General features: G+C 38.4%; 1 protein-coding gene and 1 long non-coding RNA gene across 6 annotated transcripts in view; one reads left to right on the plus strand and one right to left on the minus strand.

Moving 5' to 3' along the window:
• The window catches only part of ITGA7 (integrin subunit alpha 7), a 139,272-nt gene that overhangs the window by 74,983 nt on the left and 44,806 nt on the right, over window positions 1–19,483 (plus strand). For 2 of the 5 annotated variants that reach the window (XM_075199607.1, XM_075199605.1), the window contains exons 4-5: window positions 2,011–2,266; window positions 8,020–8,151. In XM_075199607.1, coding sequence (XP_075055708.1) covers window positions 2,011–2,266; window positions 8,020–8,151 — 388 coding nt within the window. Of the gene's footprint in view, window positions 1–2,010; window positions 2,267–8,019; window positions 8,152–9,222; window positions 9,343–19,483 lie in introns of all 5 variants that reach the window. The other 3 variants (XM_075199610.1, XM_075199606.1, XM_075199608.1) reach the window with 3 other exon arrangements.
• On the minus strand, window positions 5,238–6,693 carry LOC142141281 (uncharacterized). Its single transcript, XR_012688640.1, has 2 exons — window positions 6,578–6,693; window positions 5,238–5,321 (listed from the first exon to the last, which is right to left on the minus strand). It is a non-coding gene; the product is annotated as an uncharacterized LOC142141281 (long non-coding RNA).

The following is a 19,483-nucleotide window of genomic DNA, read 5'->3' on the forward strand; positions in this document are numbered from 1 at the left end:
AGCATAGTAGAAAAGTGCTATGTAGCAAAACCAAAAGTAAAAATATATTTTTATTATAATGTTCAGTAAAAATACATTTCTATTACTTTATAACATTAAACAGTCTTCACGCAAAATTCTCAAACTTCTGTGAAAAAGTAGCTATCTATCCAGAGCTCTGCTGAACCCCAGACAGTTCGGTATTCCAAGTGAGACTGCAGGGCCCTGTTTTGTGCACTAACTTGCGTTTTCCAGTAATATCCTAATACCTCAAGCAAAGATTTGTCATCAAGGTTGACAAAAATGTGCCTGACCTTTTAATATTAATATAGGCTATTTTACTAAATTTAGGTATAGTTTGGTACATTCACTAAAAGTCAGACACGGATGACTAAGATATGTAAAAAAAATGCACTTTTACTTGCATCCATAGCTGCACACCGCCTTAATCTGGGATTCAAATGATGATAAAACACAGTATATATTATATATATATATATATATATATATATATATAGATATATATATATATATATATACACACACAAAATATATATATATATATATATATATATATATATATACACAAGTTAACCCGTGCATTCTAGTCAAATCAAGCTACTTAAGGTGTTAAAAAGGTTCTTGTCATGCATTTGGGCCATAGCCATAGCCCAGGCCTCCTCAGGGGAAGAGCGTTACTTCCCGACGTAAGCGCCCTTTTTTAACGTGGTTTTGTCCACATGTCACCACCTCATCATTCTTCTCCATCACCTCATCCTTCATTTTCATCGCCACATCTATCCAGATGTCTATCCAGACACAGGGATCTCTCTCAGCGGTCCTGAGTATCACACTCCTCTCGCTCTGTCACCCCCGGCAACCACCAACCACTCCCCACTGTCACCCCCGGCAACCACCAACCACTCCCAACTGTCACTTCTCCTTTAAGAAATATATATATTTTTTTTTAAAATCTTTATAAACACTTTTAACAATTAACAAATTAAATTAACAAATTAAAAACATCTTAGTATACCAAATTTCAGCCCTTTCTGAATTTTTTTTTCCACACACACTAAGAATTTAGTAGGTCAGTGTATAACTCCGCCCAGCAGGTGGCGCTGCAGCTTGGTTTCATTTTTTACACACACTCACACACACACACAGACTAACACACGCCACTAGACATTTATATTATAGATATATATATATATATATATATATATATATATATATATATATATATATATATTATAGCTACAAACAACCCAAATGACTAGACTAATGATATAGAGTTTATGATATTGTAAATGAGGTCTAGCTTATCCATACAGATCTTTGCATGAAACATTAAAGGGGGACAGTTGGGAAGTCATAATGAACTGTGTACTTTTGGTCCAAAGGAGAGAGAGAGCTCAAATTAAACTCTTAAAAACTGATAATTAAACCATGTGATGATCACAAGGGTTGTTCACATAGTCACTTGGGACAACCGAGGCTTAATGCTTGCACACCATGGATGCAGCTCTCATTTTTATATCTGCCTGCAGGTTAACTGCAATAACAAGGGCAGGGGCTATGCGAAATGAACAGGATTCTCCCTTAGACACAAATCTGATTTTCTTCTGTTTCATTTCAGATTCTGAAGTTACCTTAATACATAAACTATATTTTTGTAGTTCATACATTAGGCATCTGAATTTAGGACTGTTTGAATTTCATTTTTTGTCTTATACAAGGTCTGATGAAGACAATCTACAACTAAAATCTATTCAGATAGCCAATAAGTGGTATCATTTTAATTATGCTTCTTTCTGTCTTCATCGGTGGTTTATATACTTGAATATTTCACAAACACGTTAACACAAACAGATATTTAGAGGAGACATGTTCTTTGCACAACGAATATGCATATATACATTTTACTGTTAATTTAAAGACAATTATGTGTTATCATTATTTACCGTATACAGGGAGCCTCCCTAGCTTCTCCACCTCTTATAATGCATCCTCTATCTTCTCTCTAATTAGACATGCGCTCATCTATATGAGTCCCGACAGAGGGTGAAGCAGATCTCGGAAACAAGAGACGTTATTGGCCGCTGCTTTGTGCTAAGTGAAGATCTGACCATCAGTGAAGACCTGGATGGAGGAGAGTGGAAATTCTGTGAGGGGCGACCACAAAGTCATGAGATGTTTGGGTTCTGCCAACAAGGGATGTCAGCTGGATTCACCTCAGACAACCATTACATCATGTTTGGGGCCCCTGGGACCTACAACTGGAAAGGTAACTATTGGACTGTTATTGGTCACACTTATGGACTTGTGAAGTTATATCTCATTGTAATGTTCAATTTACTGTTGAAGTAATGGATTTTCTTCAGGGTTATCTGTTTCTGAACTCCAGTCAGAATTTTATTACATTGTCATCAGTAATTGTGATGGGACACATAATTCATTTTGAAGGTCCCAGCAGTGCCCTTAACAAGTCAATCTATGTCTGTTCTAAAGGCAGAGCTTTAAAGTGGACTTGTCGGCTAAATTTGATATGCTTTATCAGTTTGTTTTTCTTTGGCCACATCCGTAGGAATAGAATTGTGTGTGATTGTGTATATAATACACATTACAGAAGGAGAAAATAAAATGTGGAACAGGGGAACGGTCATCACAAATATAGGAGACACATTCCAGGGGATTTTGGTAAACAGTTCCTCCATAAATAAGAGGTTGTTTTTAAATAAATAAGTAAAAGTAACAATGACATAAAGTATTTTGTAAAGCTGGGTACACACTACAGAAATTTCAACCAACATTTTATGCCGAGCGATTTTACATGCGACTGATGGTCCGATCGCTCGGTCCATGGACTGCATACACACTAGCCTTGTTTAGGACGATAAAGGGAAGAGCGGTCGTCCCTTTAGCGACTTTTTCAGCCATGTTGTCGCGAGCGATGACTGTAATTTCGTACTCACTGTTGTGGATCAGTCGGAAGTTTATACACACTACACAGCGGAAATGAGATTGGAACAAAAATATTAAACGGTACGACCAACCAAATGAGGCGACAATCGTCCATTTGGGCAGACTTTCAACCATCGTGTCACTGCACACACTGACCCGACTTTTGAACGAGCGGTCGTATGTCGGCTGATTTAGCCGATTATTGAATGAAAACTGTGTAGTGTGTACCCAGCTTGAGATATTATTACAAAAGATTTTTAGTTAAATCCTCAGGTTATCTCATTTTATAGCCTTCTTCATCTCCCCTCTCTCTGTATGGAAAACACATCCAAATAGGATCTCATTAACTGGAACTTCAAAGATGCCTTAATTATGTTAAATAGGTCAGATAAGCATATATAGTGTGACCCCGGCATTTTCTCTGAAATAAATGTGTAGACTATTGTCCTCTCAGTGTGAATGGGTACGGAAGGCTAAAGTTACAAGACATGTATAGAGTAAAACAATAGAAAAGCACAAAAATATATTTTACTTAATTGGAATTAACTTTAAATAAAAGGTCTCTCTAATTGCCAGTAAGTGTCATTTACAAAACCACGCCTGGTTTTTGGCAAAAACTTTTTGCACATGACTATAGGGGTGCAATATTTAGCAATTTCTGATGAGAGGAGTTGGGAATATGGATGGTTCATTACTCTAAGAGCATGAAAGAACCTTGTTATGTACCCACGCGCAAAAACAGGATTTAAATTTGTGAGACAGCAGAATGGTATGGGCCAACTAGTTCCTTGTCTGCCCTATTTTTTTATTCATTTTGGTCCAGGTAATGCTGTTTCTAAGACAAGGTATATTGCCTTTTAAAATTAATTTTGATAAATGCCCATTATTCATATTACTCTAAGAACAAGTATAGTAAAAATGTATCATTGTTAATATGTATTAAATATGAATACCTTAGGGGACAATTAAGTAAAGTGATTATTTCATCAATTGACATGATTGAACTGGCCTCAAAGGGTCTTGTTGAATCAGTACAAAAATTTGAAGATTCGTATGAATTTCTTGAAATTTAGACTGAAAATGTAGCTAAATTCAAGCAAATTAAACAGGTTTGCTCCGTTTCGACCATGTTTAAGCTGATTTACACATGTGTGAACTGACATGAAAACATTCCAGCTTAAATAGATAAATTTGAATTGTTTTCAAGTGCAAAATGCGAACTTTGAATAGTAGTGTTTCCTGTCCGAATGAAAAAAAAATGTAATAATTTTTTATTTTTTTTAACAATAAAAAAAATTTTTTTTTAAAAAAATGTATTTACAAATGTTATTTAAATAAATTTTCAAATAAAAAATATTTAAAAATACTAATCTTAATGTAAATAGGAGGACATAAATGACAAATGCGAATTGCTGAAATGAAAACCTCAAACGCAAACTGTGAATGAATAAATGAATGTTAGCTCAAAATCTGTAACCGCAAAATCATATTGAGGTCTGTTAAAGATTGTGGACAGCCAACTAGTGAAATTCAATCTAATTTTAAGCCAGTTAGAATGTTTTGAGCATCTCTACTAAATAAACTCAAATGCTGCTGGAGAATTGTAGCGTGTAGTTAATTTTATGCTATTTATCATTACACTAAAAAAAATTGCATTTTAACGTACCTCCCACCATTTGGAAATGTCGGGATAGGAGGCGTGGCCATGTCATGATGGGGGCATAGCCACACCTAGCACTTTTGCCTACTTCCTTTGAAGTGATAAGTTACCCTATACTTTCCTCCCCTGCCTCCAAACACCTTCATTGCCATGCACACCAGTGCACCCATTCACCAGGCAATACCTCCTAAATTTCCCACCTGCGAAACAAAGCTGCCCCGATCGGAATGGCAGATCAGAGCCATCAGATTGGGAATGTCCTGTCTAAATTGGGACTGAGTGCTGACAAGCTCCTCACGTCCCCCATAAGCACAGGGTCTGGGGCACGTTATTAAAGTGACGGCCCTGTCTACAGAGCTGGATTAAGGTTCTGGGGGGCCCGGGGCACTTAAGATAGGGGGGCCCCATATTGTCGAATATGATATTCATTTTAAACAAATAAACAGGCAATGCTATGTGCACTACTGTTAGATGCACACAACTCTGCCTTCACAAGCATAACAGTGTGAAGTAGGACATACCTCCCAACTGTCCTTGTAGTCAGACCAAATCCTGACTAAGTGAGACAGTCCCCCAAATTCTGGACAGTCCCACCATATTGAGAACAGTTGGAAGATGGTCCTGGTCTCTCCTACCTGCTGTTGTCACTTTCACTACCTGTGGCTGCTGGTGTCTTAAGCTCAGTTGCTGCTTGTGTAGATTCTGGGATGTCGGGGCCCTATTTTGAAACAAAAACAGGTACATAAAGTTTAGGAGTCCCCAAAGAGTCCTGTTAATAAATCAATAGCACCCCCTTTAATAATTAGGCCTCCCTCCCTGCAACCAGCCCCAAATTTGGAATTAAATTAAATTAATACTATTCACTTTTAATAATAGAACTATTTTCCCCAAGCAACCCCGACATTAAATTAATAGCGTACACATTTAATAAACTTATTTCCCTCCCCACCAAACAGCCTGGTATAAATGAATAGCATTTACATGTAATAAATAAACCTATTTTTCAAAACCATTGCCAACATTTTATAATTCATATTCACATTTAATAAATAGCACTCCTTCTCCCCAAACTCAAGCACACATTAAATACCTCAGAATCACTCCACAAATAATTAACAAAATAACCTTACTATATGTAAGTATATATTGGTTATCCCTAACAGCCTAGTCCAGCTAAGCACTAGCAGGCCTGATTTGTTGCAAGGCAACAGAGCTAGCATGGAGGCATATTACATTTTGTACATTATACGTTTCCATATAAAGTAAGTGTATATCCACTTTAGGAGAGCTAACAGAATGAGTGGCCATAATTTTGTCATTTTTCCCATAATGCCCACTTTTAGAAATGCTACTTCCCTGGGGCATGGAGAGAGGGTCCACAATAAATAGACAATCTAGGTCTGAGCACATCGTACTCCTCTGTTCTCCGCTTATATCCCCAACATCCCACTCCTCAATCCTCTTCTTCATCTTAATCCTCTATCTTCCCTCTCACTCCTCATTCTCCACCTACTTAGCATCTTCAATCCCCTTCTCATCAGCGTTGGTTTCCCTTCCTGGGTTGTCACTCTGCAACCCCCTCTATTTGTATAATCACCCCCTCTCCTTGTCCATAATCACCCCCTCTCCTTGTCCATAAATCACCCCCTCTCCTTGTCCATAAATCACCCCCTCTCCTTGTCCATAAATCACCCCCTCTCCTTGTCCATAAATCACCCCCTCCTTGTCCACAATTATCCCCTTCATTTTCATAATCACCTCCTCCTCTGGCTGAAACACACACAGTCACACACACACACAGAAAGTCTCACACACACAGTCACACACACAGAAAGTCTCACACACACACAGTCACACAAACACACACACACACAGAAAGTCTCACACACACACAGTCACACAAACACACACACACAGAAAGTCTCACACACACACAAAGTCTCTCACACACACACACAGCAGATCTTAACTTACCTTATCCCCCACAGACAGGCAGGGCAGCTCTTCTCTGCTCCTCCTCACACTGTCATCTACACGCAGCTAAGGAAGCCCAGAACACTCAAAAAAAAAAAAGCAAAAGCTTACCTGTGCTTATAGTGCCGACAGAGCACTTAAAAATGGAACCCTGTGCTGCCCCCTGTAGACTGACATTTGGGGGCAGCAAAAAGAGCTACAGCTGGTCCGGGGGGCCCCCTGAGAGAGGGGGGCCCGGGGCACGTGCCCCCCCCTTAATCCGGCCCTGCCTGTCTATATGTGAGACAAAGGCCAGAAGACAATTGTTCCTTTATGGATCAAAGTGTAGTACTAAACACCTTCATCATGTCCAGAGTCTGAAATTCTTTGTAAGTTTCTGTTATGTTCCATTCCATTAGTATTCTCTTGGTCTCCATTGGTACAAATGGCATTGTATATACATTAACTGATGTGGTATAATTATACAGTCATGATCACAGCTAACAATCATTCCAAATATGTTCCCATATTTATCCATGAAATATTATAGGATGACTTCACATCAGGAATTTTATTTTCCTCTATCAATACGCTGGCTGTCGCCACAACATGGATTTAGTCCTGCAGTTAAAACCATACTGGAAAATGCAGATGTATTGAAATCAATAGCATCTTATAGTTACCTAGCACAAAGAGCATCTTCATTTGTAGCTGTTTTTTTGCTGCATGTCAGTCCTCAAAATCACCATGTTCAGCATTGATTTTCAGCTAAGCAAATATTTCTTATAAATCGCTCATGTAAATAATAATAATAAACACTGTGGGGCATATTCAATTAAGTTTCCGGCTCACGGGAAAGCGCCAGAAAGGGACGCAAAGTCAATCCACGTTACCGCAATAACGTGGTTTTTCGTGCGCACCCCATAGGGTTGCGTAGGAGAATCCGCGCTATTGCGGTACTGTATTACCGGCAATACTGCGCAGGTTCCATGGTAACGCGCTTTACCGCGGACCGGGAACCTAATTGAATTTGCCTCTTTGATTTTTTACCTCTGTGGAAAATTGCAGCTGTAAAATCACCAATGCCATGGTTAATGTTCAATGGCCACTAAGAGCAAGTATGTACATTAATATTATTATTATTATTATTATTATTATCATCTTTAATTTAATATATTGCTTCATATACTGTTGCTTTGTATCTCATTAATGTAAATACCTTGTTGTTTTTACAGGATTGGTTCAGTATGACGTCTGTGCTGTGTGTATGTTCTACTGACGATTTAACATATGTATGAAGAAAAGTGAAAGGACATTATGATTGCAATTTTTGTACATGAAACTGAGTGTGTGTATAGAGATACTGTAAGTTTGTGTAAGTTTTTTTAATGTTTTCCACCCGCACAGAGCTATTGTTGTTGTCTGGTGCTAAGCTTTCATCTCACACTCACTTTACCTCCCAGGTGAGCTTCGGGTTGAGCTCTTTAATCAGAGTGCTCTGGATCTAGGTACTTACGATGACGGCCCATATGAAGTTGCTGGAGAGAACAGCCAGAAACCCGAGCTGATTCCACTGCCATACAACAGTTATCTGGGTACGGGGTCGTGGCTGGTTGCTGGAGAGAGAATGGGAGGGAAAGAGGATCAGCCCAAAAATAATGTCTTTTTAGCCCTGTGTGTACTAAAACTATTTTTTACTCTGCAAATATAGATAATTACTGCAGCAGTTCCTATACATGCACACTATATTTACACCCTCATTTCAAGTTTCTATCAATAAATATATAGGCATAGATTGCTGTGTGCAAATATTGTTATTATTTTATTTATTTTACTCTTATGTTTAATATGAATGGTAGTTGCTGTGCTGAGGTTACAATGAATTACTGTCAGTAAACTCATTGGAAGAATGCCCCTAGAAGACAAGTTATCATGAAATATGGTTCAAAAAACATCTGTCAGACATGATGACACCCATGTTTTATTGTACAAACAATTATAAAATGATTTTAGAATATTCTGTCCCTTACATTTTGATTAACTAACTCTAGAGTTGTCTAAAATATTGGTATAACATCTCTTTGCTGGCAATGAGATGTTACTGCACTCTGTTGTTTTTTTAAGGTGGTGGATTCAATTGGCCGCTTTACTCATGAAAGTAACGCGGCCCACACTCTAGTACCATTACTACGATGATGATGATGATAGTGTAAAAGTGTTCATTATAACCATTAGTATGGTAATTTCAATGCTGAATTTTTTGCTTGCAGCTCTGAGAGCTGCGAGTAGAAACCCACATTAAAATGATAGTACTATCGGTAATAGTGAGCGGGCCGCATTACTTTCACTAGTAACGCGGCCAATTGAATTCCCCCCCTTAGTGTCCATTGGTGTGCTGGAGGGAATTGCTGAATTAATGTATAATTTTTGCAGTAGAACCTGCAGGACAATTCACTAAACCAGGGCTACAGTGACTATAAGAGGTCAATAATTTGGCATAATATATATTACGGTCTCTTCCTCTTTCATCTTTTCTCTCTCAGCTTCTTGGGCCATGACGCAATTTTCCTTTGTACTTTCTAACTTGTTCTCCCTTCTCTTTCTCTCCCTCCCCCCCCCCCCCACCCTCTGTCTCTCTTGCTGGGGGATTCATGGTCACGGCACAGGACTCTTGTTTGTCACAAACATTGATAGTTCAGACCCGGATCAGCTGGTGTATAAAACGCTGGAGCCCAGGGAAGAGGGAGCCAGGCTGGGCTCTGATGTAGCTCTCAATAGCTATTTAGGTTTGTAATCTGCATACCTGTGTGTGGGCCAGGTTCAGCTCCTCCCTCCTGCATGTTCCTGTCATCCATCACTGTATGTCCTACCATCTGGCTGTGGTGACCTGCATATCATACGCTCTGCACGTGCATGTTATTGTTGCCTGGAAATCTTAGGCATGGTTTATCTTTTTGCTTTATTATTTCTGATTGGTTGCTCTTTGCTGTTTTATTGACATTTCAAATATTTTGTGGAAGCATGTCTGTAGATAGTCATAAATCATTATGTAACACAATGGGAGGGGGAGATATTTAGGAAGACTGGTAAACTGTGCAAAAAATGCAGCCGCTTCTACATTTGCTGTAAATTTTCAAACAGTTTTTCGAAAAATAATTCAAATTTGATTGGTTGCTATGGGTCACGGTGCATGTTTAGCTGTGTTCCAGTTTTCACTAATGTCCCCTAACTATATTTAGTTTACTAATTGCATTTATGTGGAAACATATAATGTATAATAGTGGTATAAATCTCTACCATTCCTTGATTTAGTTCATTCTGAAACATAATTATCTAATCTGTGTAGTATAACTGTACATTTGTCATCTGTGTGGCTCTGTCTTGTCTGTGCATCTGCTATCTGAACTTTGCCAGTCATCTATCTTGGCTGTCACTATTGCATGTGCCTAAACCAAAACAATATAAGTCTTTATATATATGCCACTGTGTCCTATGTCCCAGTGATACTCAAAGTTTCTCTATTTTCACAAACATTTAATGAAAAGGAAATTAAAAAGCTAATAATAATGCATATTGTAAATTCTGTGCTTTAAAATGTTACATTTTGTCTGTACTTGGAAAATATATTTAAGCTGTACTGCGTTCTCATAATCATTATTATTGTTATTATTAGTAGTAGAAGTAGTGATAATATAATAAGTAGTACTACTAGTAATATTTGCAATTGACTTTGAGTATCACAGGCAGCCGGTATGAAATCTGAACATTTATAATCTGCTCTTCCTACTCTTGAGATTGCATAGGTTTTGCTACTCTGTGCTAACCCTATACCCTTGGCACTATACTTTTCCGCTATATATCCCTGCTGGCTGTTGCTTTGCAAATGACAACACTGCACATGCTGTACAATAAACATCATCCACCTTTATAGGAGCCCTCCGGGATTTAGAAGTATCATTAGGAGTATTATTTACTCCTAAAGCGTACACATTCTTTGCAGCAGACATATGTAAAAAAACGTTAAAAAACTTGAACACAGGTCACCAGTAATACAAGATGCTTTGAATGAGATCCAACATGTAAGACATAAAATGTATTATCTTTTTGTCACTAGGAGATTTATAAACACTAGAGATGCATAGGCTCTGATCCCCGAGAACCGAACCCACCCGAACGCTTGGTACTTTCGCGCGCCCTCGGAATTGAAAATGAGGCAAAACATCATTGTTACGTCATCGGATCCCGCAAGTTTTGGATTCTATAAGTACCGCCCTCCGCGGCGATCCAGCGCCTTTTCAAAAAGGGGACACAGAAAGGGTAGCACAGTTCTTGGCAGTCTCTAGTGCAGTTGGGCAGCATCATAGGTAGAAAAGAAAGAGGAGGGGTAGCAGTGTTCTTCAAAGTCTCCAGTGACATTTAGGAGAGCTCCATTGCTCCATTGCTAATTATCATTGCTGAAATAGAAATAATAAGGCTTCCAGGCTTGGTCTTCTAAATCTGCAGTCACATTGTACTGTGTTATATAGGTAACACACAAAGAGGAGAGCCATAAAATACAGAATGGTATGAGAGGCAAGTTCTGGGCACAATGTCCTTAAGTTCATGTTCCAAGGCCTACCAAGCGGTAAATTAGAGTGCAGGGAGGAGGAGGAGGAGGCTACTGTCAACACACGCGATTATGAAGTAGAAAATATTTTTTTTGAATTTAGAAGGAGCCTGAAATGGGAAAATTATGAAAAGAGTAGCATGGTTCCCAGATATTTTGGAAACTATCAACATGGTCATGGAGTAAGCTGGTAATATACTCCATGGAGACTATATACCAAATACGTGACCTAGCATGGATTCTTCCATTCTTTAGATATCTGGAGTGACACTGCAATGCAAATGTGTTGAATTGACTTGTCATTTGGCTAGGAGAGTGTTTTTATGGGATAGCAAAGTAACATAACAAGGGAATCTAGAGCTATATGAAAGCCTACAACCCTTTTTTATCAAGTCAACAACTTGGTTCCAGAAAGCGGAGATGTCGGGACATTGCCACCATATATGATAGAAGAATCTCACATTCCTGCATTGTCTCCACCAGGTTGTAGGGAATATCTTGTGAAGTTTTGATGGGACCATGTACCACCTAGGTGTTTATTGCAGTCTTAGCAATGTGTTGTTTGATGAGCGACTATCCCTCCCAATACAAAGTCCAAATTCTCCCATGCTACTTCAAATGGTTCCAAAGGCTGATCCGTGGGAGTAAAATTATATAACAGGGAAACAAATACCTTTAATTTGGATATACTGAAAATAAGGGAGTGAGGGATCCAATAGTTCTTACACAGATCAGGAAACGAGGTGGGACCAAATTCTGATATGAGAATTGAGTGATTATCAGGATAAGGCAAATTTTGTGGTGTTCCCCATTGGGAAAAGAGGGTGCTTCCAGATTGAAGTGAGGGAGAAGGGATGTATGCCTTAGCCATTTTATCCAATAAATCTAATGTAAACTGTATGCTGGGGAAGGAATATCCTGAGACTGGTCTATCACCCCTGGGTAGCCATGGGAGGAAATTTAGAGCATGCGTCAGAATATCTAAGTAATCTTGCCAGGAAATTATGTGGCTTAGTTGAACCACATGATAGTATTGCGCAAAGATGGTGGTGGATATGGGGAGGCAAGACCACTTGACCCTACGTTTCTTGCCATTTTATATAAATTTGCTGAAATGTGTGAGCAACGGGGTGAGCAATGACCCAGGGACCAACAGAGGAAGGGTTTGAAGTGAATATAGAATCTTAGGGAGGACGTTCATTTTAATAACGCTAGTCCTGCAGAACTGAGGGCTCCAAGTGACAGTATCCTGTTTGATTGAGTTTAAAAGCTAGGAGGTAATTTGCTTGGAATAATTTATTATAATCTTTTGTGATTTGGATTCTCAGATATCGGAGTAATAAGGGTCTCCATTGAAAATTGAAACTCTAGGGTCTTAGCAGCATTGATAGGTATGTTGAGGGCCAGGGCTTCAGATTTTGAATTGTTAATTTTGTAACCTGATAATTTATCAAAGGTTTCCAGACATTTGACAGGATTAGGAAGGGACATCTGGGGTTTGGAGAGAGTCAGTAAAATGTCCTTGGCAAATAATGACAGTTTATATTGAGTGGGTCCAATTTGTGTCCCTTTCACATATGGATTCAGCCAGATTGTAGCAGCAAAGGGTTCGATGCATAATGCTTATAATAGTGGAGAGAGAGGACATCGCTGCCTGTGGCCATTGTTTAATGTAAATACAGATGAAATAAGTCAAAACCATTGACGAAGGGTTGTAGTAGAGTGCCTGAATGGGACATAAAAAAATTGTCATCAAAGCCTACATGTTTTAACGTTTGAAACATAAAAGTCCAAAAAAGCCTGTCAAAGGCCTTATCAGCATCAAAGGCAAAATGATAGAGGGAATTTTACATATCTTGATATATGTTATGAGAGTATCGTTCTCCTGGTGTTATCTAAAGATTGTCTAGTGGGTCAAATAATTGTTAAAACGTTAATCAGTGTTTAAAAGCGGTATAGGTCTATAACGTGTGCAATTTGGATGAGTCCTTGTTCGGTTTAAGGATAACTATTCCAGTGAACCTTGTAGAGTCTTGGTGAAATTTGCCCGATTTATAACATACATTTTTTATGTCTTCTGATGTGAACTTATATTGTACATATGGTTGTGCGTATACTGCAGTCTGTTCTCTGTCTACATATGGCAAGTAACATTTAGGCAGAGTGTATTTACACACAGATTCAAATGGAAACATTGTTTGAGTTACTTCTGGATTTGAATACAGACGGAACTATGCACAAGTTCCATTATTTCTTTCTTAAAAAGCAACTGACATGCAAGTTGCATTCAGACTTAAATCAGGCCCATAGTGTCATGTATTGCATTCAGTGCACATCAAAAGTACAAGGCTGATAGGAGTGATGTGCAAATATTATCTAACAGGGGAGGTAACTAGGTAATATTGAAGACCTCTAGTTTAACACTGTTAAGATAGAATATTCTGTAGCTCAATTTCCATTTTTCATTCCTTAAGCTGTATACTAAATATTTTAGCTAAAGCTATAAGGAGCATATTTATTTTTTTATGAATAATGGTCCTATTTATCAGTGTGTGGTGATAGGCTGATTCACCTATTGCTGCAATCAATAATCAATAAATTATCACCGGCGCAGCTGAGCGATACTCCACTGCCTCCGAAATTCTGGCCTGCAATAGTAAGAGTTAACTTACTGCTTCATCAAGCCAGTCTCCATGGATATGTGCATGCGTGACCCAGCTAGCCGGGTTCATGCATTCGCAGTGGAAATGAAACACCAGACTCAGTGAACGGGAAAAAAAGACACAAAATATAAGTAAATAAAAATGTATTTTAAAGTTTTCAATATAGAAAAATACTTTATTCAAAAAATAAAGCATTTGTCTTTTGTTATCGGCATCTTGAATTAGTGTTTCACTGAACATTTAGCCACTCTTTGGGGGGTTTAGCCTGCAGCTATTGCTGAATTAGCTGTCTCACAACAAATACAAAATGGTTCAGAGGATACCTTCTAAGTGGCAATGTACAAGACTTCCAGGCATTATCCGTTCATTGACAGGGATAGAAAACAAGTAAACAAAGGTAGGGAAGGAAATTTAGATTTCCTATGCCTGGCCGAATCAAATATTGTGGTGAGTTTCTCTTGACTAAAAGAGCTTTGCTTAAATGTTCAACAACAATTAGGACTTGGTTCAAAGGAAGACCATAACCCAACTAGCAATACCACAGATACCCCAAACACCAATAATTTCTATTAGAAACTAAAATAGAGGTCTTGATTAGTTCTCACGGTATCCTCCAGGAGACTGTTCAAACTAAAGACATGGAAATACAGATTATGCATAAAAACATTTCTGCCTTAGAAGAAAGACCAACGTACAATAAGCTGCTTATTGGGAGAGTTACAGACTCTCTTCTACAGGGAGGTCTTTCCTGTGTATCTGCAACAACTTTTACAATCTCTTACAGAGCCGTAACTTAGAATGCTAGCGCCCTGGGCGAGAAAGACAAATGCCGCCCCCTAACCCTCAATATTAACCGAATTAACCTAAAATATTCCTAAACTGCGCCCCCCCCTTCAGCGTTGCGCCCTGGGCGGTCGCCCCTGTCGCACAGCCCTAGTTACGGCCCTGATCTCTTATACCTAATGCATCTTCATTGGATCTGACAACTTTAACTTCCTTAAACTAGGGACATGCCAGAAAAACTGATAAGGGATGTTGTTTTGAGATTACACTACTATAACGCTATACAAAGGCAACTAATAGGAACCCATCAGTTTTCACAAGAAAACATAAGGACATTAAGGTCTTTACTGAACTGTCACCAGCTTTGCTTGTATGTTGGCACAGTGCATTATGTTCAATAGCATCCTGCACCAGAACTCTGTCCCATACAGGGCTTCCCACTTCATTTTTTATTAACAGGATCAGGATCTCATATGTTATCTCTACACTGAAATTTGGTTTCCAGATTTTGAAATTATGAAATCTAGTAACTAATTTTACATTGCACTTCAGGAGATCTTAACAGGATGGAAACTTAAATGTACACAGACTACAGCAAAACACGACAATCAAGTGAAGATAGATATAATCAAAGCCACGTGCCTTGATGCAAAAAATGGCAGCTACAGCTGTTTTACAAGTACCCAAGAAGTTATGCCTTATCCTATAACTCTTGCAGCTCATTCATATTCTAATCACCTACCTAATTAGAAAATAGGCCCTGCATTGTGCTATCTTTGTTGCTGGCTATAACCTAATCCTATAACATGGATGGATTTACCCTCAGCTTACGTGGGGCTTGATTGAGGAAGGTAGATCAGGTAGACATAGATATATCTCTTAACTAGAGGTATTGTGCAGTATAATTTAACTAGTTCAATCATTGTTAAGACAATATATAAAATGTATTGTGAAGAGTTGACATATTTTACCTACTGCTTGACGTATTTGGTGGTCAGGGAAGCTTACTTTTGCTTGCAATAATATCTTAGGTCTCCAGGACAACCCACCAATCTCTCCACCCATTATGGTTTGGCCATCAGCTATGGTTCTGTTTGGTAGTCAGAGAAGCTGTTCTTGCATGTGAGAAGCTCCCGGGTCTCCTGTGTAACCACCTCTACTCTTCTGGTTAGGCCATCATCTATGGTTCACGTTGAGGCAATGTGGGACAATGACCCTACCTCCTGTATACTTTTTTGATCTTGTCTCTCCTCTTTTCTTTACTTCCTACTCATCTTATTTTGTTATTATTCTAGCTCCTCCAGGCTGGGCTGTATTTTTTTTCAGATTTACTTACAAGCAGAACATTTGCGAAACTCCCCCTGTAAGAAAGATATACACAAATGTAACTGAGTAGTATTTAAGACATGTTGCTTAAATTAATATCCCTCAATACTCAATTCATGTATATACATTTTACTGACTTCTTCCTATGCTAGCTGGAGCCCTTGGAACTCAGGACTCCTCCAATTGTACTCACAGCCCCATCCTCCCCACCCCATAGGCCAAAAGCAAAGGGGGGTGGGGGAGCAAGCGGGAGAGCAAGCGGGAGAACCAATCACATCTAACACATTCTTTCACCAGCATTTTAAAGTGGGTCATGGAACTAATTTGCTAGTTCTGTATTAAAGAACCCGAAAAGTCCTGAGAAAAGTGGCTGCATAGAGCAACCGCAAGGGCTCCAGCTAGTTTAGTTTGATTGCAGCTTTAAATGGTCAGACCAAATTTCCCATAGCTGTCTCTGGCCTTCCTGAGTATTCTGATATCCAGCTCCATGGACACTACAAGACTCCCACACTCTGAGACACCAAACAACAAAAATGATACATAAACACTTCTTAATGAGCATATCCAAGGGCATGAGGTCAAGTTCACTATGGTGCGCACATCAAGCTGTCCTCTATGACCATTTTCTATATTAGCTTAGCTCAAAAAGAGAAATACTTGACTACATTACCCTCTTGTAACCAAATATATGAGTTAGAAACACTTAATAAAAAGAAAAGTAAAGTATAGCTTGTACTAAACGACCGGGGGATCTATAATGGAAACTATTTATTATAGCATGCAAGAAGCAAAGCAGAGGAAATTACAATTTAAAAGGTAATTAAGTTGACAGATTTGTTTGTTAGTAATCAGCAGAGTGCGGAAACCCAACTCCAGTATATCCTAGATTCCTCTGTATATAAAATGAAATTATTAATCCTAAGAAAATAGCAAACACTATTGCTAAGTATTATGAACAAATGTAAGTCTCAGAGATGATGGAAACACTCTTCAATCTATCCCAGAACTCTTATGAAATGTCCTAGCCCCATTTAAGCTGAAGGTACTCTTACATCCAGAAGCCCTGAACGTCCCATGTACCACTCAAAAGATAATTGGGGCCATTGGAAGCTTGAAAAAGCACCTTACCCATACTGCTACTTTAACTTATATTATAAAACCTTTCCATCTATATTAATAGAATGTATTCTAAGTATGCATTACTACATGAGAAAATGCATTACCCTCTGAAATGCTAGAAGAACGTATATTGGCCGTACCCAAGCCCGGTAAAGATTAATCTGATTGTACTAACTATAGGTCAATTGCAATATTAACACAGATCTAAAAATAAAGTCAGCTACAAAACGTGATCAATTTATTATACATCTACCAACTAAACCAAACTTTTATTACTATTGGTTTTCATCTGAAGGTTTGCATATGATAACACCAGAACACTGAATTTATTTTGGCATATCAAAAAACTTCATTGGAAATATATGGAAATGTCTGCAGGTTTGGGTTTTCTAGTTCCTTACTTACATCTATCCTATCACTGGACTCTTACCCATGTGCCACAGTAGCAAACTCCTTTTAAATCACAAATGTGCCCTATACCCCATTATCTTTGCAATAACCCTTAGCTGAAGTAATCAGGACCCAACAAAGCAAAACTAGGATTCAATTTGGCAACTTCCAACACAAAGGCATCCTTTTACCAGTACTCTCATGTCTGTCTTAATAATTCTAAAATATCTTACTATAAATTGAATACAAACGAAATGTAGGCCCTTCCCATTAACCTAGGATCTGAGTTATTGGACTCACTAAAAAAAACTTTCCTACTTATGGAAACATGATTTTCTTCAATATCAAGGAAACAATTACCTCAATTATATTACATTTTACCTTAACTTTCCACAACTTCTTAAAATTTTGAAAGACCTTCCAACATGTGCTTACCTCAGTTCTTGCACTTGAACGCAATGCCAGTTTGCATACCTAATGTATACCTATATAGCTGCTCAAAAACCTCTTACTAAATGTATTAGTTTAAATACCGAGCCGAGAGTTTCTGTACATGTTATGCAAAAGAGTAAGCAAACAGACAGTTCCAAACTTGAAAGCCTATCATACGGCGGTTATACCAGACCAAATTTCTGAGTGGAATAAGGCCGGGTAACATAAGCAAATGGTAAAGATGGAACAAGAGATGTTCCAGAGATGTAAACTACTTGGCACACTTTGGTTTGCAAAAAACAAAACCAACACCATTAGCTATCTTCATTCTGGTTTTGCCCTGTAAGGTCTGGGTTAACTATGCAAGATCTATATGACACATCTCGCTCCATCCCCTCTATTGCCAGTTACATTTATTTCAACTAATCCCTAATTTCTCTTTCATTAACTGAATAGCTAATCAAGCAACAATTCTTAGACCTGTTCACTAATGAAAAGCGCCATAGTTTTATAAATTTAAAGTTTATATACATAATATTCCAAGATAAGATTATATACATTGTTATGTGCGTATTATCGCTAACCAATAACGATTGTCGAACCTTGAGTTGTGTTTCCAAAGCACAAAGATTTATTCGCAGATAAAAGAATAAATATGCTCAAGCGAAGTAATAGTAAATACAGCCGTTACTTATCGCAGGCGCTCTGGATCCAGTGCAGTCATTCAATCCTGAAGTCTGGGGACAAGATGTCTGCACTCTGGATCACAAGCTGCTGCTTATATACACAATCAAATACAGTAATACAATGAAGATGGTATAGCTTGCATCTATTGGTCCGGGTCTCAGGAATGTCCAAGGGGTCGTCAATCATTGGCTGGTTCATCCTAAGGAATCCAGAGGAGGGGGTCATCTCTGCAGGGGGTATGCTCTGCTCTTCCCGCCAGGATTCCTTAGTCTTAAGTAGTTCATAATTCCCTATCATTCATAACTTGCATATGCACTCTGCGATTCCCTCGCAGAGTGAACCAAACAGTAGGATATGTAACAAGGTTCATTATGATACCACTCATGAGGTTATTCCTTTAACCCGTTCCGTGTATTTCACTAATAGACATGTAACTCTGATATAACATATAAATACTACTATATTTCGACATAACTGACTATGTGTTGCAACTACCATTAATGTGTACTATTTTATAAGTATGCGTGTTTGTGCGAATGTATGGTAAAAGACCAATTACTGTTGCTGCCACATGCAGTGGATGCGTACACCCTTTCACGCCGTAGCGTGCCCTTGTATGTCATAGCGTACCGTACGCATCTTTTCAGACAAAGACAACCAAGTTTGCTCGACTTTAATTGAAATGACTTTATCCAATTTGCTGACTTCGACAACATGTTTACAGAATTGTACATATTCTTACATATTTGCAACTTTTCAGCTTAGGTATCTAACTTTAATTAAAGGTGATAATGCTTTGGGGCAACGAAAGCACGTGGTGGGCAACAATAGTCTGTTAACACAAGTAAGATATCCAAATGTATGAATTAAGTTGCAACTTTGTATAAACTCATACTATTGGTTTATGGGAGCGGTTAAACT

The sequence above is a fragment of the Mixophyes fleayi genome, chromosome 2 (assembly GCF_038048845.1).
Source record: "Mixophyes fleayi isolate aMixFle1 chromosome 2, aMixFle1.hap1, whole genome shotgun sequence".
NCBI classification, from domain to species: domain Eukaryota; kingdom Metazoa; phylum Chordata; class Amphibia; order Anura; family Limnodynastidae; genus Mixophyes; species Mixophyes fleayi.